The 24,007-nt window shown below is 47.3% G+C and overlaps 1 protein-coding gene across 1 annotated transcript in view; it reads left to right on the top strand.

Moving 5' to 3' along the window:
• Positions 1 to 18,069, top strand: part of mon2 (MON2 homolog, regulator of endosome-to-Golgi trafficking) — a 49,145-nt gene extending 31,076 nt beyond the window's left edge. The window contains 15 exon segments of the mRNA XM_080539382.1: positions 1,824 to 1,925; positions 4,347 to 4,457; positions 4,880 to 5,055; positions 5,530 to 5,692; positions 7,551 to 7,844; positions 8,956 to 9,154; positions 9,694 to 10,361; positions 10,881 to 11,024; positions 12,334 to 12,462; positions 13,667 to 13,857; positions 14,074 to 14,134; positions 14,227 to 14,350; positions 14,568 to 14,775; positions 16,573 to 16,655; positions 17,364 to 18,069. Coding sequence (XP_080395508.1) covers positions 1,824 to 1,925; positions 4,347 to 4,457; positions 4,880 to 5,055; positions 5,530 to 5,692; positions 7,551 to 7,844; positions 8,956 to 9,154; positions 9,694 to 10,361; positions 10,881 to 11,024; positions 12,334 to 12,462; positions 13,667 to 13,857; positions 14,074 to 14,134; positions 14,227 to 14,350; positions 14,568 to 14,775; positions 16,573 to 16,655; positions 17,364 to 17,527 — 2,817 coding nt within the window. The 3' untranslated portion in view covers positions 17,528 to 18,069.
• The last annotated feature ends 5,938 nt before the right edge of the window (positions 18,070 to 24,007 follow it).

The raw sequence follows: 24,007 nt of genomic DNA, 5'->3' as shown, positions 1-24,007 counted from the left end.
AGTGCTTGAATTCCCCTCTCTCTCTCCTTCTCTCTCTTTTTAATTGTTGTCTGTCAGCGGATAGTTCCTATTATATAAATTCTCATCTCGATCTGTCTCAAACTATGCCGTGTTGGGTCCTTGAATTTGAGGGAGTTGAGTCTTGAAAGTCCTTGAAAGGTGCTTGAAAGGTGCTTGAAAGGTGCTTGAATTTGATGTTTCAGAAGGTGTGGGAACCCTGATTACATTATTATTATTAACACTAGGAGAGCCGTGGGTGGGGTCATTTGACCATGTGAGTGAAACAAAATGTGATATCTTTTGCACTCGATCAAATTTCAGGACCCTCCTTTCATGACTTTTCCTAGATATGTGCGTTCTACCACCCAGTATCCGTACATTTTCAAAATCCCATCAGGATAAGCTAGTATGAAGCTATTTTTGAAGTTTTTCTGTGTAGGAGGCAGGCTAATTTACGAGGCGCGCCAACTAGTGGTTTCCCATTGTAAAGAGGTGGCTCTTATAGTAGGTCAAATAGGCACAGCTGTTCTAGTGTTAACCACCTCAACTGTACCATGTACCATGACCTCAATTGTACCATACATTTCTCCATGGCTCCGATATAACATCGCTATACATTTGCGTGTGTGTATTAGGGGTGTAACGGATCACCTAACTCACGGATCGGATCGTGTCACGGTTTTTGAGTCACGGATCGGATCATTTTTCGGATCAACACAAAACATAAAAATAAAAATAAAAAGCTTTTTCCTCGAATTCTGTAAAAACACCACTTTTACTGTGTAAAACCCAACAACATTCAAGATGTCAAAACTGGTATATATATATGTGTGTGTATATATATATATATATATATATATATATATATATATATATATATATACATACATAACATATTCTACACTCAAATATTAGGCTACATATTAAACAGAAACACACATTCAACTTAAATGATGCAGTAGGAGAGAGGGAGGAGGCACCTGGTTGCAGCAGTGAATCACTGGGCTCTTTAAAGCAGACAAATTAATTTAAATTATTATGTTTTCTGCCACTTTTAACTAAATAATAAAGTGAAACCTAATTTAAACATGGTATGAAAAAATTGGCTACATTATCAGAAGTTGTCGAGCTACCTTTTTCGTGCCTCCCGTCAACACTCCCGTCAAATGTGTGGCCATGCTCGTACGACTTTCTCGTTGCACAACGCTTAAACACCGTAACTTTTTTATCAACCACACTTCCAATGACACTGTCCGTCATTGTTATAATTGACAGAGAAGCCAAAGTGCTCCCATACATGGGATTTAAATGACGAGGGAGGCATTTCGAGTTCTTCTCTGTCGCCAACATTAGCAGCACTCGCCATGATACACTTGGGCTGCATTCTTAAATTTGCTCTGAGAGCGCCGGAGAGCACACTGGGTCCGACGTCATAAAGGGACCAAGTAATTTGATTGGACGAGGCGTTCCATGAATGCTGATCAGATTCCAGAGCGAATTTACGAACGCAGCCTTGTTGTTCTGGATTTTTTCCCCCCATTATCAACCTATCATTGCGCTTTAGAGTAAAAGAAAGCACGCAACTGTCGCGTCTATCTTTTCATGGCAACTCTACATTGTTATTTACAAGGGATATTAACTAATATTAAGTAATATTATTACTTGGTTACATTTTGCAATTGATCCGCGGTACACAAATGCGTGCCGAACCGTGGGGGGCGATCCGTTACACCCCTAGTGTGTATCCATTTTATTGGAACTATGCATTACTGAATATGTCATGTCTAGAATCCTGCTCATGGTCTGTCCTCCCCTGGTTTCAGGAGCCGTCTCTGTTTGCGGTGGCCAAGCTGCTGGAGACGGGTCTGGTGAACATGGACCGCATAGAGATCCTGTGGAGGCCTCTTACTGGACACCTTCTAGAGGTAGGGTCTCTCACTGGACACCTTCTAGAGGTAGGGCCTCTCACTGGACATCTTCTAGAGGTAGGGCCTCTCACTGGACACCTTCTAGAGGTAGGGTCTCTCACTGGACACCTTCTAGAGGTAGGGTCTCTCACTGGACATCTTCTAGAGGTAGGGTCTCTCACTGGACACCTGCTAGAGGTAGGGTCTCTCACTGGACACCTTCTAGAGGTAGGGCCCCTCACTGGACACCTTCTAGAGGTAGGGCCTCTCACTGGACACCTTCTAGAGGTAGGGTCTCTCACTGGACACCTGCTAGAGGTAGGGCCCCTCACTGGACACCTTCTAGAGGTGGGGTCTCTCACTGGACATCTTCTAGAGGTAGGGCCTCTCACTGGACATCTTCTAGAGGTAGGGCCTCTCACTGGACACCTTCTAGAGGTAGGGTCTCTCACTGGACACCTTCTAGAGGTAGGGTCTCTCACTGGACACCTGCTAGAGGTAGGGTCTCTCACTGGACACCTTCTAGAGGTAGGGCCTCTCACTGGACATCTTCTAGAGGTAGGGCCTCTCACTGGACACCTGCTAGAGGTAGGGCCTCTCACTGGACGTCTTCTAGAGGTAGGGTCTCTCACTGGACACCTGCTAGAGGTAGGGTCTCTCACTGGACGTCTTCTAGAGGTAGGGCCTCTCACTGGACACCTGCTAGAGGTAGGGTCTCTCACTGGACGTCTTCTAGAGGTAGGGCCTCTCACTGGACACCTGCTAGAGGTAGGGTCTCTCACTGGACGTCTTCTAGAGGTAGGGTCTCTCACTGGACACCTTCTAGAGGTAGGGCCTCTCACTGGACGTCTTCTAGAGGTAGGGTCTCTCACTGGACACCTTCTAGAGGTAGGGCCTCTCACTGGACGTCTTCTAGAGGTAGGGCCTCTCACTGGACACCTGCTAGAGGTAGGGCCTCTCACTGGACACCTTCTAGAGGTAGGGTCTCTCACTGGACACCTTCTAGAGGTAGGGCCTCTCACTGGACATCTTCTAGAGGTAGGGTCTCTCACTGGACATCTTCTAGAGGTAGGGTCTCTCACTGGACACCTTCTAGAGGTAGGGCCTCTCACTGGACATCTTCTAGAGGTAGGGCCTCTCACTGGACATCTTCTAGAGGTAGGGTCTCTCACTGGACATCTTCTAGAGGTAGGGCCTCTCACTGGACGTCTTCTAGAGGTAGGGCCTCTCACTGGACACCTGCTAGAGGTAGGGCCTCTCACTGGACACCTTCTAGAGGTAGGGTCTCTCACTGGTCACCTGCTAGAGGTAGGACCCCAGAGGCAGGGTGGGACCCCAGAGGCAGGGTCACACAGAGGCAGGGTCAGACCTCACAGAGGCAGGGATTTCGGTTAAATAGAAAAACCGTCCAAGCCTAGTATGTATGGCTATATATACTGTCTTCTATCATGATGAAGTTCTGTTCTCATGCTTGCAGGGCATCTGTCTGCTTTGTAGTACTAGTATAATCCCTTTGTATTGTATCTGTCAAGGTTCTGTCTGTCTGTCTGTCTGTCTGTCTGCCTGTGTGTGTGTGTGTGTGTGTGTGTGTGTGTGTGTGTAAGAAACGGTTCTCTTCATGTTGTCTTTCTCTCTATCTCCCTCTCTTTTGCACCCCTGTCTGTTTTGCAGAAGGTAAGCTCAGAAATTCTCCTTCAAATCATTTGCTCTTTCTCTTTATTTGGCTTTCTCGTTCTCTCTCTCTCGCAGCCTGGCCTCTCGGTGCTCGTGCTGGGAGAATGCATCAATGCATCAATGCAGTTTGCAGTTCCTACAGATTATATTTGGCTTTGCGCTTATGTGTAGTCTACATTTCCACACACAAATTGTTTTTAGTTATAACCATAATAGCTGTATACATTGCATTTTCACTATCATCTTAAAATATATGCTTGCCCTTCTTGCCAACTTAGTACACCTTCACGTCAGCGACCAAATAGGCGATACAGACAGTGAATGAGATGTTTGCTGATGACGGTGTTGCACTTGTAGTGGTGTTAAGAGATCAAGGGAATTCTAAAATTATGCATCAATGCAAAGCTATGAAAGCCAACTGATCACATCACAGCTTTCATGATTTATTCGTCTGAAATGGAATGACCTTCTGGGTTATCGTCCTCACTGGGGGTCCGAATCACACACACACCCTTTGTTTTGATTCTTTAACCACATGCTGTGAACACTGGAAACTACTGTTGTTTTTTGTACTCTCTCCTATCTCTCACCCCCCCCCTCCTCCTTATCTCCCTCTTTTCTCTCTCATCCCTCTCTCGTCTCTGTGTTCTATTCCTGTGTCTGATCTCTCTCTCTCTCTCTCCATGCACTCCTGTGTGTGCGTGTGTGTGTGTGTGTGTGTGCGTGTGCGTGTGTGCACGTGCGCCCCTGTGATGCGCCCTGCAGGTGTGTCAGCACCCCAACGCCAGGATGAGAGAGTGGGGCGCCGAGGCGGTGACTGCCCTCATCAAAGCTGGCCTGGCCTACAAGCACGACCCCCCCCTCGCCCAGAACCAGGTACCGTCTCCCTACCCCAGTCTCCCACACATACAGTATATTCAGACTGAACCCACTCACCCAGGTGGAGCCTACACAGACTTAACCCAGTCCAGATCTATACAGTCTAGACCCAGTCACGCAGAAAACCGGGATTTTTCCTTTAGTGACATTGACGGACTACCGCTCAGGTAGAAAAATGTGAAATGCAGGCGTTTTTTACTCCCGCATATCCACACAGCACCGCACTGGAAGAGTGCTCGCTTTCCTGTTTGAATCATATGGATGATAAAGTCGGTGAAGTGACTGAAGCCTTTTTTTCTTTTTCCTTTTTCCTCCTCACAATAATAAAACAGACGATTAGTCGTGCAGGGCACACCTTTTCCCCCCCCCCCCATCTTGTCTGTGTGTGTGACTCTCTCTCTCTCTCTCTCCCTTCCCAGAGGCTGCAGCTGCTGCTGTTGAACCCTCTGAAGGAGCTGTCCAACGTGCTCCACGCAGACATCCGTCAGAAGCAGCTGGAGAGCGTGCTGCAGATCCTGCAGAGCCAAGGGGACAGCCTGGGGCCCGGGTGGCCCCTGGTACTGTGTGTCATAGGGGCCATCCGCAACGACCAGGGGTGAGGGACGGAGAAGGAAAGGGGCCGGATCGGAGGAGAGGGAGGGAGTGGTAGATGCATGAATAGAGGGATGGCAAGACCAGGGCGGGGAGGGAGGGAGGGGGGGAGAGGGAGGGAGAGGGGGGGGAGGGAGAGGGGGAAGGAGAGAGAGAGGGAGGGCGGGAGAGAGAGAGACACAGAGGGAGACAGAGAGAGGGAGACAGAGGGACAGAGACAGAGAGAGAGAGAGGAAGAGAGAGATGAAGAGACAGGAAAGAATGCAGAAAAGAAAAAGACACGTGCAATTTTTCTGTCCACTGTTTTTTTTTTATTCCTGTATTGAACTTGAACACACTGTGAAGCTTTGAGAACAGTTGCTAGCTATCCATGTTGTTATCTGTGACTATCTCCACCATGTTCTTCCACTATGTGATCATCAGTTGTCCCGTCTTTGTGAGAGTCTGATTATGGGTCATTATGTTCTTTTACCTACAGAGAGTCGTTGATCCGAACAGCCTTCCAATGCCTGCAGTTGGTGGTGACGGACTTCCTTCCCACCATGCCTTGCACGTGCCTCCAGATCGTAGTGGATGTAGCTGGCAGCTTCGGTCTCCAGAACCAGGAGCTCAACATTAGCCTGACCTCCATAGGGCTCCTGGTAAGAGATTATTGACCGAAAGAGACGGTAATTTTGCCATTTAGCAGACGCTTTTAATCCAAAGCGACTTACAATTACGAATTACAGGGACATTCCCCCTGGAGTAACTGAGGGCTAAGTGCCTTACTCAAGGGCACACTAGTAGTGGTGTGGTTTCCATTCAAAGGGTTTTGGATTCCTTGTTTTGTGGGGAACACTAGGATATTTGGTTTTTAATTATATTCCCCCAGGAACCGTGTGTTTTTCTGCCGCCCTGCCACACAGCGTATCAGCAGAAAACCGCTGATGGTTTCCTGATCCGTGTGTATCCGCATGTCTCTTTCGGACGCACGGTCTGATCCGGGGTTCCCTCGGGTCCTTGAAATCCTTGAAAGTTTGTGAATTGGAGAAAAATAAATCAAGGTCTTGAAAGTAGACATGGGTCATTGAAAGTGCTTGAATTCCCCTCTCTCTCTCTCTCTCTTTAATTGTTGTCTGTGAGCGGATAGTTCCTATTATATAAATTCTCATCTAGATCTGTCTCAAACTATGCCGTGTTGGGTCCTTCAATTTGAGGGAATTGTGTCTTGAAAGTCCTTGAAATGTGCTTGAATTTGATGTTTCAGAAGGTGTGGGAACCCTGTCTGATCGTTTCCATTCAAAAGGTTTTGGTTTTAATTGGTTTTTAATTCTATTCCCCTGGGAACCGTGTGTTTTTTCACAGCGCTGCCACACAGTGAATCCGCAGAAAACCGCTGATGATTTCCCGACCCTTGAAACAGCCCGTTGAGAAAAGGACTGAAACAGAGGCATGCTAGAATGCCTTTAGAGTAATGCCTTTCCATTAATGCTTTTAGATTCAAATCTGTGGCATTTTCAGTAAAAAAAAAAAAAAAAAACTTAAACGAGCTGTTTTGAGGACCCCAGAGACCAAAATAAACTTGTGGAAAAAGAACATAATCGGTTTCCTTTAAGTTCAATGCTTACTGGTTGTTTAGCAGCCGACAGCGTCTCTTATGTTTGTTAGATGGAGGGGTACTTGGGTACTTGGTCAATGGCGTATTGAAATCAGATCCCCTGCTAACGTTGTGTAGAGGACCAGACTATTCCCATGCACAATGAGCTGTAATTCCAGGAACACTTTTGAAACTGCTGTATACTCAGGGACGACAGTCATCTTCTTTTCACAATTCCACATTCCTCATAGGGTGCAAATACCATATCAAACACTTGAAAATCAGTGTTTAGACTACATGGCCCCTTTAACACTACAACAGCTGTGCCTTTTTTACCTACTAGCAGAGCTGCCTTAGGGGTCAAATAGACCCCCTTTTTAGAATGGAAATCTGCTATTTACACACAGAGATCACTAGAGGGCGCTTCTTTTTTTAATCCTGCCTCCTACACAGAAAAACTGCAAAACAGCTTTATACTGTCTTATCCTGAAGTGATTTTGAAAATGTAAGGATACTGGGTGGTAGAATGCGGTAGAATTCTGAAATGTTATCGAGTGCAAAGATAGATTTTTTTTTTTTACTTACAGGGGTCACCGTGTACAGACCCTCACGGCTCTTCTAGTGTTAATAGAAATGTGGGGGGCGCTTAGGTGGCGTAGCGGGTTAAGCGTCGACCATGTAACCGCAGGGTCCCCGGTTTGAATCCGGCCGGGGACATATCCTGCATGTCATCCCTCCTCTCTCTCTCACCCATCCTTCCTGTCTAATTCTCCACTTTATCTATCAATAAAAATGAAAAATATGAGTGGGACTGCCCCACTCAGAAAAAATAACTTAAAAAAAGAAAAGAAATGTGGAACTGAAATAGAGAGAGACTATCAACCATCAACCTCTTTTTCCACCCCCTTTTCTTTTCTCCACAGTGGAACATCTCTGACTACTTCTTCCAGAGGGGCGAGGCCATCACCCAGGAGCTGGAGAGGGAGGAGGCGGCCCTGCAGAAGCAGGCCCAGGAGAAGGGGGAGCCCCTCAACAGGCCCTTCCACCCGGCCCCGCCTTTCGACTGCCTGTGGTTGTGCCTGTACGCCAAGCTGGGCGAGCTGTGTGTCGACCCGCGGCCCGCAGTCCGCAAGAGTGCTGGCCAGACCATGTTCTCCACCATCGCCGCCCACGGCACCCTCCTGCAGCAGCCCACCTGGCACATCGTGGTCTGGAAGGTAAGGGTGCCCACTCTGACTGGAGGGCTGGAGGGTAGTGTGTCCCACTCTGACTGGAGGGCTGGAGGGTAGTGTGTCCCACTCTGCCAGGAGGGCTGGAGGGTAGTGTGTCCCACTCTGACTGGAGGGCTGGAGGGTAGTGTGTCCCACTCTGCTAGCCTGTAGGGAGGGTAGTGTGTCCAGTCTGCCATGCTGATTGGAGGGTAGTGTGTCCCACTCTGCTAGCCTGTCTGGAGGGTAGTGTGTCCACTCCGCCAGGAGGGCTGGAGGGTAGTGTGTCCCACTCTGCCTGGGGGGTAGCCCACTCTGCCATGCTGGTTGGACGGTAGCCCACTCTGCCATGCTGGTTGGACGGTAGCCCACTCTGCCATGCTGGTTGGAGGGTAGCCCACTCTGCCATGCTGGTTGGAGGGTAGCCCACTCTGCCATGCTGGTTGGAGGGTAGCCCACTCTGCCATGCTGGTTGGAGGGTAGCCCACTCTGCCATGCTGGTTGGAGGGTAGCCCACTCTGCCATGCTGGTTGGAGGGTAGCCCACTCTGCCATGCTGGTTGGAGGTTAGCCCACTCTGCCATGCTGGTTGGAGGGTAGCCCACTCTGCCATGCTGGTTGGAGGGTAGTCCACTCTGCCATGCTGGTTGGAGGGTAGCCCACTCTGCCATGCTGGTTGGAGGGTAGTCCACATTGCCATGCTGGTTGGACGGTAGCCCCCTCTGCCATGCTGGTTGGAGGGTAGTCCACTCTGCCATGCTGACCGGTGGGTAGTGTGTCCAGTCTGCCATGCTGATTGGAGGGTAGTGTGTCCCACTCTGACTGGAGGGCTCAGTATTAGTCAAGGTTATGTTAGGTTGGCACTCAATATTTCCCAATAGGCATTCATTCGATCTTTGTTGACACGATGGTTATTGAGTGAAGGTTTCTGAACCTATGATGTCTACTGAAATAATAATGTCATATCAGTTGCTTCCTTTCTATAAAAAGACACAACGATCACATACATCATTCATGTCGTCCTCTTACCCTTCTTTTTCGTTTTGGTATGTAAGAGGTAGATAAGGTCCATTTTACTATAACTCTATTCTACTGTACTACCATCTCTCTTTTTACACCAGGTGCTGTTCCACCTCCTGGACTGTGTGAGGAAGTCCTCCACCACGGCAGACAAGGAGAAGATCGAGTCTGGGGGCGGGAACATCCTCATCCACCACTCACGGGACACGGCCGAGAAGCAGTGGGCGGAGACCTGGGTGCTGACTCTGGCCGGAGTGGCGCGCATCTTCAACACCAGGAGATACCCTCTGCAGCAGCTAGGTGGGTCTGAGAGAGAGAGACACAGAGAGAGAGAGAGAGAGAGAGAGACACAGAGTCAGAGACACAGAGAGAGACAGACACAGAGAGAGACAGACACAGAGAGAGACAGACACAGAGAGAGGCAGACACAGAGAGAGGCAGACAGAGAGAGACAGACACAGAGAGAGGCAGACACAGAGAGAGGCAGACAGAGAGAGACAGACACAGAGAGAGGCAGACACAGAGAGAGGCAGACAGAGAGAGACATACACAGAGAGAGCGAGAGAGAGAGACACAGAGAGAGACAGACACAGAGAGACACAGAGAGAGACCAAGAGAGAGAGAGAGATTTATTCCTGTAAACACCACTATGACTGTGTCTTATACTTATACCGTCTTAAACTGCTACTGTAGGTAGATATCTGATATCTCTCTCAGAGGATTCATATCCAGAAACTAACAGTTAAGACATCTCCAAAAAGCTAAAAAAATCCAAACCTGTACTTTGACGCATAAGACCTGATTCTTTTGTCCACCCTATGTGGTCCTCTCTCCCACAGGGGACTTCTTCAAGGCCTGGGAGCTGCTGCTGGACCACATCCAGTCGGCCGCCCTCAGCAAGAACAACGAGGTCTCCCTGGCCGCCCTCAAGAGCTTCCAGGAGATCCTCCAGATCGTCACGCCCGTCAAGGACCTCCTGGAGAAACCCGCCGACGCCCTGGCCATGGCCGCCATGGGCATGCCCCCCCCCGTGCTCATCGACCCCCTCAGCGCCTCCGGGCCCGGCAGACCCCTGATCCGTTCGGACTCGCTGGTGGAGCGCCTGACCCGCTACAACGGCGCCAGCGAGCCGCAGGCCCCGGCCCCGGGCGAGGAGTCGTCGGCCCTGGAGGACTCGGCTCTGTGGTGGTCGGCGTGGAACACGTGGTACCGCACGGGCACGGACAGCACGCGGCCCCCCCCTAGCGGCGGAGGGACCGAGAAACTGTCCTTCATCCCTAGCCAGCCCTTCCTGACGGCTCTGGTCCAGATCTTCCCCGCCCTGTACCAGCACATCAAGGCCGGGTTCAGCATGGAGGACCTGAAGAAGCTGGGGGTGATCCTCCACGGGGCGGTGTCGGTGCCCATCAGCAGCGACGCCTCTCCCTTCATCCTCCCCTCCTACACCGAGGCCGTCCTCACCAGCCTGCAGGAGGCCGTGCTCACCTCCCTGGACGTCCTGCAGAAGGTGGGTCTCGGGGGACAGGGGACGTTAACTAGTCACTAGTCTAGTCACTGCTCTGTGCACGACATAGAAATTGATTTCCAAGAACAGACATAATATCCTCTCCGACCACGACTATTTGCCTGGTACACTTAGGTGCCTGGTACACTTAGGTGCCTGGTACACTTAGGAGCTATTATTTCTATGGTGTTGTCCAAAATATGATTACAGGCATCTCAGATACTTGACAGAAAATGTCTATTATATCGTAATACTCAACGATACTCAACTAGGCTTTAACACTGCAGGCACTTTTCGAGTGTAGGCGCTCTCCAGTTGTTTGCCTTTTTCCCCCCTGTTTATTTTTTTGAGGCTTTCGATAGTTCCTGCTCCTCCTGGACTTATGTGCTTTTGTTTTGCTATTGAGGTCGATGAAACAACGTCTCATTGTGCTCTATTGTGCAACAGCCCCCTATTAGACGAGGCCCCCTGGTGGATGTGAGTTGCGTGAGTAAGTGTCTCCTCCTGTCTCTCCCGCTGCAGGCCATCTGTGTGGGCCCGGAGAACCTGCAGGTCATGTACCCCGCCATCTTTGAACAGCTGCTGCTCTTTGTCGAGTTCTCCTGTAAACCCCCCCAGTACGGCAAAATGGAGACCAAACACGTGGCCAACGCTAAATACAACCAGGTAAGAGTCTGTTTGTTTGTTTTCGATTTGATATTGCGTGTGTGTGTAGTGTGTGTAGTGTGTGTACACAGTCTGTCTCGACTTTCCTTCTTTGTCTCAGCGGTATTTTTCATCAATGGAATGTCAGTGAGATGTCTCCTATAGCCGCTGTCTTTCTCTCTAGAACTTTCTGAACATGATACTTTTATCCTCTCTGATGTTCAAGAAGTGCTCCTTCCTCCCTCTCCTCGTCCTCATGTGGCCCCTATACGTCCTAGTCACATGACAGATAGGCTCTTCTCTTTTCTTTTCAACCCCATCAGTAGCCCCCAACCACCCCCCCCCCCTCTCTCTCTTTCTCATCCATGCCAGCTTCTCTTCTTCTCCAGCTGGTAGAGTGTGTCATTGCTCCTTTTCTTCTGCAGGTCTGACCACGGTCATTTTTACAGAATGCAATGTCCAATGAAGTACATTTTTCGATTCACTTTTGAACTCCCCTTACACCCTTTTGAATGTAATTTCAGTCTACCGCATTCACTTATATCATTTTGTATTATATTTCTTATATTATTATTATATTTCTTATTATATTTCTCTCCAAGTATTATATTTCTCTCCAAGTACATTTTCGAAACAATGTTTTCCAAAACACACTCACCTGAAAGGCTGTCAAAATGGCTTTTTAACTACTATGAGTGTTTTTAATTCGATATTGGCTAAGGCAGCTATCAACACTATAATTAATCTATCAGATATGAAGTAATGGTTATTGTCAGACAATTAGCCAGCGGCAACGTTGATATTTAACCCTGGCACTAGCAAACACAAGTCAATCAACGTTGATATATAACCCTGGCACTAGCAAACACAAGTTAATTCGAGTCTTCTCTGGTCTTCTTCTGTCTCTTTGTATTATTCACTGGATCACCTTTAGATCCAACTGTTTGCACCGGTGAGTTCCACCACCACCACTACTTCCTCCAGTCCCCTTTAGTGTACTCAGCTGTACCTCTACAGCACATGAGGCATTTCACAGCATGGTAGGCTCTCATGTCTCATCGCCATCTCCCACTCACTCCATGTCTCCCCCCTCCCCGCCCCCGCCTGCCACTAATCAGTGGTTATGCCTCTCTGTGCACTGTACCTGTGAGTTCCCATCCTATCTTCCGTTGTGTTTTTCGGTGTCGTCCATCTTCACGTGTTTTTTTTGTTTTTTTGTTTATCTGTGCTTGATGGCGCTTTGGTCTCCTTTTTTAGTATTGATTGTGTCATTTTTTCCAGCTTTAGTTAATGAACATCTCTCGCTCTGTGGCTCTCTCTGGTCTCGCAGGCAGAATGGGTTGCCTTAAACTATGTCCCCTTCGCTGAGCGCTCCCTGGAGGTGCTGGTGGACCTGTACCACAAAACGGCCTGCCACAAAGCTGTCATCGGTGAGAAGGTCCTGCAGAACATTATAAAGGTACTGTCTCCACAGTGAGAAACATCATCATCTTACCATATGTACACGTGTTAACATAACACCAGTCCAGGACTGTCCGAAGCTCATTGGAGTCCAGAGTACCCCACCGGTACACACCATTTATTTTGTAACAATCGAAACCTCAAAAACACACCATTAAACATTTCCCTCCCGTCCCACGGTCGAGTGTTTCTCTATTGTTTCCTGTGAGTCAATGACATAACCAGTTGTTTCTCAACAAACCCAGCTGTGTAACGTATGTAATCATTGAAAAGACATTATCCTGTTGTCATTTAAAAGCAATCCCATAATCCTGAGAAGAAATACTCTGCCAAAGAGGCATTAGGGAGCTTCCCTATGGATCGGTCTAAACATGCCCCCCCACCCTTCTCTCTCTCCAGAGAAAGGTCATAGTCATAAAGTCTCAACCTTAGGGAGGCCAGCTGTGGTTGTGCTTTGGACAGAGTAGTTTGTCACAAAGACTGTTTCTGTTCCCCTGCTTTTTTGTTTTTTTTCTTCCCTAGCTTTGAGAAGAAAAAGCTTTGACCATCAGTGGTACCAGTTGTTTATTCAACATGTTGCCTTTGATGGATGTTACACCTGTAGGTATTTGGACCGTTACTTAGTCACATTGATTAAAAGACCGTCACAAGTACTTTTTCCTCAGGGCAGCCAGCCAGTCTGTCAATGTCATTGTTTTTCCAACGGGTTTTGTGGCCCGGAGAGGGCCCAGGTGGAGCTAGCCTCCATGAAATGGTGTGCTGCTGTGTTTCAAAAAGAGAAGTTGTTTCTTTCTTACTTTTGAAAACCCATCAGAAAAAAAACGAGAGAAAAAAACCTAGAGGTAAAAAGAGAGCGTGTTCGGCGGTACCTTAAAGACTCCACCGTGTTCCAATCCCCTTGCCTCCCTGTCTCCCTCTCTCTCTTTCTCTCTCTCTCTGCCTCTCTCTGTCTCTCTGCCTCTCTCTGTCTCTCTGCCTCTCTCTGTCTCTCTCTCTCTGTCTCTCTCTCTCTGCCTCTCTCTGTCTCTCTCTCTCTGTCTCTCTCTCTCTCTCTCTCTCTCTGTCTCTCTCTCTCTGCCCCTCTGTCTCTCTCTCTCTCTCTCTCTCTCTCTCTCTCTCTGCCTCTCTCTGTCTCTCTGTCTCTCTCTCTCTCTCTCTCTCTCTCTCTCTCTCTCTCTCTCTCTCTCTCTCTCTCTACGTAGACTATGAGGATGCCTCTGGGTCTGAAGTACGCCTGTCCGTCAGAAAGCACCTGGAAGCTGGCGGTGTCGTCTCTGCTGAAGGTGCTGTCCATAGGGCTGCCAGTGGCCCGCCAGCACGCCGCCTCCGGGAGGTTTGACACCATGTGGCCAGAGCTGGCCCACGCCTTCGAAGACTTCCTGTTTACCAAAAGGTACGTTGTGGATCTCAGCATTACCTCTTGTTCACCCAGGCCTTTGGCCTCTACTCTAGTTTTGTCGCTGTCGCTGTATTTTGTTTTTCTTTCTTTTTTTTTCCTGTTCAGTCTGTCTGACTTTCTGTCTGTAGAACCTGTAAAACGTCCTTGGGTTTGAGAAAGGCGCTATCTAAAACCAAGTTATTATTCATATCTCATTTCCTGTTTCGACAGCACACCTCCAGACAATGTGTCTATCCAGGAATTCCAGAAGAATGAAGCCATTGACGTCGAGGTAAAGAAGCTTGTTTGACCTCACCTTAACCAGTCTCTGGATTGTCCCTCTTGTGCCAGCCAGTCACAGATGTTTGTGTCCGTGTGGTATAGGTGGTCCAGCTGATCAGCACAGAGATCTTGCCCTTCGCCAACTTCATCCCCAAAGACTTTGTTGGTCAGATCATGACCATGCTCAATAAAGGATCAATTCACTCACAGTCCTCGTCCTTCACAGGTAAGGACGGACGATCGTGTCATAACCTCCCCCTCTTAACTTCCACGACCTTGTTGAACATAGTTTATTTGCGAGCTTTCCATCATAGAAGAAGGTCTATGACCGAAAGCTCGCAATAAACTAAAAAAATGTCCCATAGTGTTTGAGTGTGCGGATGCTATTATTTTGCACTCTAGTATCCCTGCTGCTCTAAAACCAAACGGGATTCCCTCCGTAGAGGCTGAGATCGACGTGCGGATGCGAGAGGAGTTCTCCAAGGTGTGCTTCGAGACGCTGCTGCAGTTCTCCTTCAGCAACAAGGTCTCCACGCCCCAGGAGGGCTACATCTCCCGCATGGCGCTCTCCGTGCTGCTCAAGAGGTCCCAGGACGTGCTCCGGCGCTACGTGGAGGACGAGAGGCTGAGTGGACGCTGCCCCCTGCCCAGGTAAGACCACCACCCCTATTAAAACTAGAACAGCCCTGTGACTTTTTTACCGAGCCGCCTCAGGGGTCAAGCGACCCTCAATGACCCCCTTCACAACGCTCAAGCTGCTATTTACACACAACGACCACTAGTTGGCCGCTTGTAAATTAGCCTTCTTCCTACACAGAAAAACGGCAAAATAGCGTTGTATTAGCTTATCCTGATGTGATTTTGAAAATGTAAGGATACTGGGTGGTAGAACTCACAGATCTAGGAAAAGTCATGAAAGGAGGGTCCTGAAATTTGATCGAGTGCAAAGATATAAAGATGTTCTCAACTCACTTAACTCGCTTGGGAATCGACGTCATGCCGCTGCATTGTGGGATACGGCTGCCATGTTCTTTGCTCTCCAAACCGTTTACATTATAGCGCCTCCAACTGTTTACATGTTCAATGTAACGTCATGCTTCGAGATGATGATAACGGAATGATATACCAAATAACATAAAATAACGAAACGATGTACCGAAGAATATGGCGGCAGTGGGCGGACATAGCAATTCGACATCGTGTTCCCGAGAACAATTCCTGACAAGACTGTCCAGAACCTGTGGTGTCATCATCCCTCCGCTGTGTCCTACATACCATAGTGACACCACAATCCTCTTACTGGGTTTGGCAAAGCTCGGTTTAAAGCTTTTAACTCATGTTGGCAGCAAAAGTTTTGTATACTAAGAAGAATGCAAATTAGATTTCTATTTACACACTGCCAAAGCCTAGGATGTACACAGGTAGGTAGGTACTTAGGCCTGAGCACTTGAATCAGTTGATTCACATTCCTCTGGTTTTCTCTCTTCCACTCTCCCCCCCCCCCCCCCCCTTTCTTTGTCTCCCTTTTTTCTTATGAGTTAGCTTCTCAGGTTCCTTGTAGTTGCATAATGTGGTGTGGTGTATGTCCCAGACGTAGTGTAACAGCCTTTTCACTGTCTTCCGTAGTGGACAGAGGATGCAGCTGCATAATATTGCTGTTTTCCAATCTGCGTTAATTTCTGTTGTTTCTTCATCCCTTTTTGCTAGCAAATGATTGATATAAGCCTCCTGGTGCAGGTTGATATAGGCCTCCTGGTGCAGGTTGATATAGGCCTCCTGGTGCAGGTTGATATAGGCCTCCTGGTGCAGGTTGATATAGGCCTCCTGGTGTAGGTTGATATATGCCTCCTGCTGCAGGTTGATATAGGCCTCCTGCTGCAGGTTGATATAGGCCTCCTGCTGCAGGTTGATATATGCCTCCTGCTGCAGGTTGATATAGGCCTCCTGGTGCAGGTTGATATAGGCCTCCTGGTGCAGGTTGATATAGGCCTCCTGGTGCAGGTTGATATAGGCCTCCTGGTGCAGGTTGATATAGGCCTCCTGGTGCAGGTTGATATAGGCCTCCTGGTGCAGGTTGATATAGGCCTCCTGGTGCAGGTTGATATAGGCCTCCTGGTGCAGGTTGATATAGGCCTCCTGCTGCAGGTTGATATAGGCCTCCTGCTGCAGGTTGATATAGGCCTCCTGCTGCAGGTTGATATAGGCCTCCTGGTGCAGGTTGATATAGGCCTCCTGGTGCAGGTTGATATAGGCCTCCTGGTGCAGGTTAGGTGTTGTGAGTTATTCATATGATTTGTAGAAGTAAAGAGTGACACATTCTTTTGAGAAGTCAAGATGAATTTTGGTGCTCAGCGTGTGGCTCCTCTCCTTTTTTGTTCTAAATATAAGTCAGAGTTGCACTAAATGAATATGAAAGGATAACTAATGGACCCTTTATTTCCTTTTCAGGCAACAAGTGACCGAAATCATCTTTGTCTTAAAAGCTATTAGCACTTTGATGGACTCACTCAAAAAGACCCAGCCAGAGAATGGTGAGTTTAGACAGTGTCAAAGACTATAGAAGTCTGAAAGATAAAATATAACTCCATTACTATGATACTTATCTATTAATTTTTGATTAATGTGCCATAGTACAATGGGGAATGTTACACAAATTGAATTTATTTTTAGGAGAGATATTATGTACCGTGTTAGGTCAATTACAATACATTATTATTATTTTTTTTAATTTTAACTAAAATATTGTGTTGCCCTTGAATTTGTTTATATCATCATTTATTCAGACAAAAGTAATTTATATTTGCCTCTGGCATTCTTTTAAGAAAGACAATTTCTTTAATTGCTTTCTCTAACAATTATACTGTCTCTTACCTACCATCTTTTCTTATCCTCTCCTCTCTTACTCCTCTCCTCTTCTCTATTTTACTCTCTCCTCTCCTCTCCTCTTCTCTCTTTTACTCTCTCCTCCTCTTCTCTCTTTTACTCTCTCCTCTCCTCTTCTCTCTTTTACTCTCTCCTCTCCTCTTCTCTCTTTTACTCTCTCCTCTCCTGTTCTCACTTTTACTCTCTCCTCTCCTCTTCTCACTTTTACTCTCTCCTCTCCTGTTCTCACTTTCTACTCTCCTCTCCTTTTCTCACTTTTACTCTCTCCTCTTCTGTTCTCACTTTTCTCTCGTCTCACATTCCCCTGTCTCTTCTCCCCTCCGTCCGTCCGTCCCGCGGTGTGGTGTGGTCTACAGTGGATGGGAACACGTGGGCCCAGGTGATCGCCCTCTACCCCACCCTGGTGGAGTGCATCACATGCTCCTCCCCCGAGGTCAGCTCTGCGCTGAAGGAAGCCCTGGGGCCCTTCAAAGACTTTATGCAGCCTCCTGTCTCCAGAGTCCAGAATGGAGAGTCCTGACCAGCCCTGACCCCTTTTTATAATGAAGGAATACTAATAATGAATGTGTCCTGACCAAAACACACGCTTTCATGAGTGGACGGACTCTGATTTCTCCTTGTGAGCCCATCTAACACAGTAACTCGTGGGAACTGAGTGAGAGGCGACCAGCTCTGACCACCACAATGACGATTCTGACCTACATACACATCAATGTATGCTTCTAACACAAGTTGATACCCTTCCATTCTCATTCTGACTGGCTGGACTTGTGTATTAACTGCTACAGTAAAAAAAATTGCAGTGTTTTCTTTGGGTTTTGTTTGTATTTTTTTTTCCTGAGAGGAGAGTTGATGTACAGTGTGTGGTGGTGATAGTGTTGATGATGTAATTAAGAATAATAATGAAAAAAGTTATTGGGCTTTATTGATCTTTAAAAAAAAAAAAGAGGAAAAAATATTAGATTACCTTTTGTGACATTTTCAACAGCAAGGATTTAATGCAAACTCTTACTGTAACATTCCATGTCATCTTTAGCAAGCTTGCAAGGGGATGTACTTGTCTGTATAAAATAAATGGGACAGTTCTACAAACGACTATCTAATTGCTGTGTGTGCCTCAGTGATGTCTCGACACCTACTGTCTTGATTATTGTTTTATCATTCCATATCATAAGCGTCTGAGTGTCTAGAAAAGCGCTATATACAGTATATCTCAAAAGTGAGTACACCCTTTAGATTGTTGCAAATATTCTGTTATATCCTTTCAGGGGATAACATTATCCTACTGAAACTTTGATATAACTTAAAGTAGTCAGTGTGCTGCTTGAATAACAGTATAGATGTATTGTCCTTTGAAAATTACTCAGTACACAGCTGTTAATGTCCAAACAGCTGGCAACAAAAGTGAGTACACCCCATAGTGAACATGTCCTAATTGTGCCCAATGATGTTGTTTTCCCGCCCTGGTGTCATGTGACTCGTTAGTGTTACAAGGATTCAGGTGTAAATGATAAGCAGTGCTGTTAAATTTGGTGTTTTGGTCACAATTCTCTCTGAATGCTGGACAACATGGCACCTAATGGCAAGGAACTCTCTGAGCGGCTGAAAAAAAGGATTATTGCGCTTCACAAAGATGGCCTTGGCTATAAGAAGATTGTCAACACCCTGAAAATGAGTTGCAGCACAGTGGCTAAGATCATACAGCGGTTTTCCAGGACAGGTTCCACTCGGAACAGGCCTCGCCAGGGTCCACCAAAGAAGTTGAGTCCACGAGGTTGGTTTCCAAAAATAGACGTGTGAGTGCTTCCAGCATTGCTGCAGAGGTTGCAGAAGTGGGATGTCAGCCTGTCAGTGCACAGACCATACGCCGCACACTGCATCAAATCGGTTTGTATGGCCGTCGCCCCAGACAGAAGCCTCTTCTGAAACCGATGCATAAGAAAGCCCGCAAACAGTTTGCTGAAGACAATGAATCCAAGAACATGAGTTACTGGAACCATGTCCTGTGGTCTGATGAGACCAAAATAAACCTGTTTGGGTCAGATGGTGTCCGGCGTGTGTGGCGGCACCCTGGTGGGGAGTACCAAGACAAATGTGTTTTGCCTACAGTCAAGCATGGTGGTGGCAGCATCATGGTCTGGGGCTGCATGAGTGCTGCCGGCACTGGGGAGCTGCATTTCATTGAGGGACACATGAATTCCAATATATACTGTGACATCCTGCAGCAGAGCATGATCCCCTCTCTTCGGAAACTGGGCCGTAGGGCAGTTTTCCAACATGATAATGACCCTAAACACACCTCCAAGATGACAACGGCCTTGCTGAAGAAGCTGAAGGTTAAGGTGATGGACTGGCCAAGTATGTCTCCAGACCTAAACCCAATTGAGCACATGTGGGGCATCCTCAAGAGGAAGGTGGAGGAGTGCAAGGTGTCCAACATCCGTGGGCTCTGTGATGTCGTCTGGTGAATTCCATGCCCAGGAGGGTTAAAGCAGTGCTAGATAACAATGGTGGTCACACAAAATATTGACACTTTGGGCACAATTTAGACATGTTCACTATGGGGTGTACTCACTTTTGTTGCCAGCTGTTTAGACATTAACAGCTGTGTACTGAGTAATTTTCAAAGGACAATACATCTATACTGTTATTCAAGCAGCACACTGACTACTTTAAGTTATATCAAAGTTTCAGTAGGATAATGTTATCCCCTGAAAGGATATAACAGAATATTTGCAAAAATCTAAAGGGTGTACTCACTTTTGAGATATATTGTCTAATGTATTATTATTATTATTATTATCATTATCATTTGCATATGTGCGCTACAACTGTATTGCTACTCTGATGCATAAGAAATAGTTTTGTCTGCACTGAATGTTATTCTGATTGAATGAACTAGAAATATTTTGTTCAGACAGAGCAATGCATTTGACTGTGTTTGATCCAGAACACTAACAACAACAACAACCTCTAACCAGTTACATTTGCTAGTCACTTTGTGTGTTACGTTGTTGTAACGAACCGGAGCTTTGCTACGTTCGGGTCATATGAGGGAAAGGACCGCGGGTTGTCTGGTGCACCGAAGGAAGGGGAGGAGGAGGGGGGGACCGGGGGTGGTCTGCCAGGGCAGGGGAGGAGGAGACCGGGGGACCGGGGGTGGTCTGCCAGGGCAGGGGAGGAGGAGACCGGGGGACCGGGGGTGGTCTGGGAGGAGGAGACCGGGGGACCGGGGGTGGTCTGCCAGGGCGGGGTTTCCCCTCATACTCCAACTCCGCTGCTCAGGAGAAGACCGCCTGCTCCAGACATCGGGATGAAACCTGTCCGGACGCGTGGAATGCAGGTATCATACCGGAATAATAGGAGGCTAGATGTTGTATTAGCTATCATTTCAAGCATTTTGTTGGTTTATTATACTATTAGACATCTGGTGCTATCGTATGTGACCATGTACTGGCTGAGGTAGTAGTTTGTGCTGTTGGTTGGGTTGTGACATTGCCCGCTATGGAGATGACTGCGCAAGCTACTGCCTTGCTAGTGCTGGTGATCCACTTCAAACCGAGGATTCTCCACTTAATTCGCTTTCTAAGGTAAAAACAAATGATTGTCGTTAGTGTTAAAGTCAGCTATAGTGTTTCAGATTATCTTTCGAAATGTGCCTGCGCTGCTACATTGTTTCATTTGACCATACTGTACATTTCTTCTAACAGTTACAGAGCTGGTAGCAGTGTCATGATGTTTTCAATCAAATAAAATAGAATACTGAAGGAAAAACAAGATTGTGTACAATTGTGAGAATGTGACATGAAATCTCTGACTGACCTTTACAGATTTGTGTTTAAAATTATTCTTTGCATTCTTTTTTTATATTAGACTATTAGACTTCAGTTGGATGTTGTCTTACTGCAACTACTATGCATTTTCTTGCTAAAAAATAAATAAAATGAATTTATAAAAACGAATCTCATTCCAATTCGATACGTTTCAGATGCATAACCAGGTTGATTGTACACCAGGGAGGGAAGCGTGAAGCAAAGTCATTAATTTGTATAGATATTTGATTTCACCCTGAGGCAGTAGTGTTGCCTCTCCAATCTGAAAGCATGTAGGTCATAGTACTGTTGCTATGAAGAGAGCTGTGACGTGGCTCCTACTGCCCACTGAGGTACATCTGCCCTCATATAGGCTGAGTTTATGGCACACCATGACGTCCTTTGTTGATGTTTTGCATACCTGCATACCATCAGACACTGAAGAGATTACATTGCTGCAAATGACACCTTGATGTAAGTAAACCAGGTGGGGGGGGGTTCTAATTCACAGAAGGGCAAGTTGAAAGAAAATGTGTACAGTGAGTTTTGTTCCATATGGCACCACTGCCTGGGCCTCGTCATCTTATGACTGTTAATTCACCTCACTACAGTGTTTTCTATAGAGTCTATTTCATACACCAACCACATGACCTACACAGTTTTTTTTTTTAGCCTACTGAGTTTTGACTGTGGTTCACTGATATGGGTCATGCATTGTGAGTTACCCTTTTAAACCCTGCTGCTGCTGCTGCTGCTGTTGGCCAACCGCAGCTGCTTGTGTGGAGCAGTGAATCAGTATGGCAGGGGTCTCGTGACGGGGTGGGGACTAGAATGGGTAATGTATTTCAATAGCAAATGCAGTGGCAGCCGGGTCTACGAAACTGCAGGCTGCAGTCATGAGTTCAGAGCCGCGTCAGCCCAGAGACAGACTGGAAGATTGGATAAGACCGCACATGACCTTCCAACGCTGACGTGCAATATTTATGAGTTCACCATTTATCATACGTTATGATGTGGGCAGATTTATGCTCACATCTTGGGGCACAATTTTGCACACCAGCACCTTTAGTAACAGGGCTTAAAGTGTAGTAGAGTGTGTTGGGGAAAATAGTATTCTGCATGGTGTGAACACAGACTTCCTTTACTACCTTAGGATCAGGGACAAATACATGTTCTCCCTACAGAGAGAGAGAGAGACTATACTGAAACAGTACGCTACGTCCTTTAGTCCATTCCCGAAACTATCTCTGTTTTACATGCACTCATTGAGCTACACTATGACAAGCAACACTTCACTCTTCACTACTGCCCCCGGTGTTATGGGTTAAGTGACGAACGCCAACCCATAATGAAAGGACACTTTCTCTCTCTCACGTCCCGAGTGTCCCACTGACGTTCCAGTGGGACGGGGGGAGCAGGACGGGGGGGAGCGGGACGAGGCAGCGTGGGTAGTAGGAGTTATGGAGGACAGCAGCTCTTGGCCTGCCCAGCCCCAGTCATCCATCTTGTGTCCACGTTCCCCATCCCGAGCTGGGCTGGAGATAAATCAGCTTCAGGCCGTAGAAGCCCAAAGGCAGTAAATTAGAGCCCCCTGTGGAAAAATCTGCCTGCTCAGATGATTATCACAGCTGCACTGTGGAGCCGGCCGCACCTACCTTCCAACAGGCTGGACGACCTGGTGTGTAAACTACACATTCCCCAAATGCCTTGACTGTTCATTGCCTAACAGTGAAACACTAGTATTTTTGGCTCAGAGAGAGGTAGCATTTACATACAGTGTGTGAGAGGAGGGGAGGGAGCTGGTTTCTCCAGCTGTTATGCCTCTCGTGCATCATGGTCACGTGTAAGCATTGTTCTGGAGTTCTCCAGTATCGTGGACCTAATGATATCCATTGAAATGTGAAACCTGCGATTGTTTTTTCAATAACGTTTTTTAACAACTACTCATAGTCGATGGCCGAAACGCAAAACCGATCTGCAAAATTCACTTTTTTTCTTGCAGACAGACCTATCATGTGCAGCCTTCCTTGTTGTTGTTATTTAAAGTGAAAACCGCAAATCAGAAAATGTGCAGATAGGAGGTTTTGCATTTCGGCCATCGACCTGTGAACCAGGTTCCCTCGTTTCTCTAGCAGCTAGCATGGGGACTCACAATTATCTGCCCAGTTACTACTGGTGGTCCTACTGTGGCTCAGTTGCTAGAGCGTGGCGCTAACGACACTTAGGTTGTGGGTTCGATTCTCGCTGGGACCATATATACTGCAAAATGTCGGAAAAGCGTCAGCTAAATGGCATATATTATACTGGTGTAATGCCTTAGTGTGCTCCACCCCCCTAAGCTAGCTGCTATCTTGGTTCTATCCTCTGGTGGCAGGGGGGGAGCGGAGCATGTGACGACCTTGGAAAAACAAGCCACCCACAGGAGTGACTGTGTCATCTCTGTCATCCAATCTGGACCACACGCGCGTGTGGAGAGTAGGAGTGGAGTGCCAGATCAACGCTGTCCTGACGGGATGGGAATGGGTGGCGTTAGGTTCTAGGGAGCAGATGGCTCTCAAGACTCCTGCAGAGGGCCTGGGAGTGTGAGACTCCCACCACAGCACTTTGAGATCCAATGTGAGGTGTACTCTCAACTCTAATGCCAGGTGTACACTTTGTGTGTGTGTGTGTGTGTGTGTGTGTGTGTGTGTGTGTTTTAATCGTCACTCAAGAGAAGAGTGATACGGCCAGATAAGACCTCTCATCGGTAGATCAGAATAATGTCCGTTGGCCCTTCATGAACCCTCACTCACAGCTCTTTGGTGGGACAGTGTGTCTGGTACTTACATGCTTATGTACCTCCTTACACCACATCCTAATTGCCCGCAAGCGCGCACGAACGTCAAGTTATCTCCCACTATAATCGGTTTGTGTGTCCTAATTAGCCGCGTCTGTGAAAAAAGGCTGTGCGCGCGTCTAGCCTGTCAAATGCATTAACGGACATTGTCTCTATTTCAGAGGCGCGCCGGCACCGTACAGTTCCATGGACGGTGGTGTTGTGCTGTACCATCAGACGGATCATATCAGGACAGCCTCTGCGTCTCGCAGCAATTTGGCGCACGGATCCATTTTAATCAAGTGATTAATCAAGAGTGATTTTCAATAGTGTTTGGCAACAAGATCTCAGACATTCACAGGCCTATAATGCT

Source organism: Nansenia antarctica (assembly GCF_963989245.1).
Source record: "Nansenia antarctica genome assembly, chromosome: 9".
In the NCBI taxonomy this organism is placed as follows: domain Eukaryota; kingdom Metazoa; phylum Chordata; class Actinopteri; order Argentiniformes; family Microstomatidae; genus Nansenia; species Nansenia antarctica.
The sequence above is the reverse complement of the archived record's forward strand: the minus strand, read 5'-3'. Positions and strand labels throughout refer to the sequence as shown.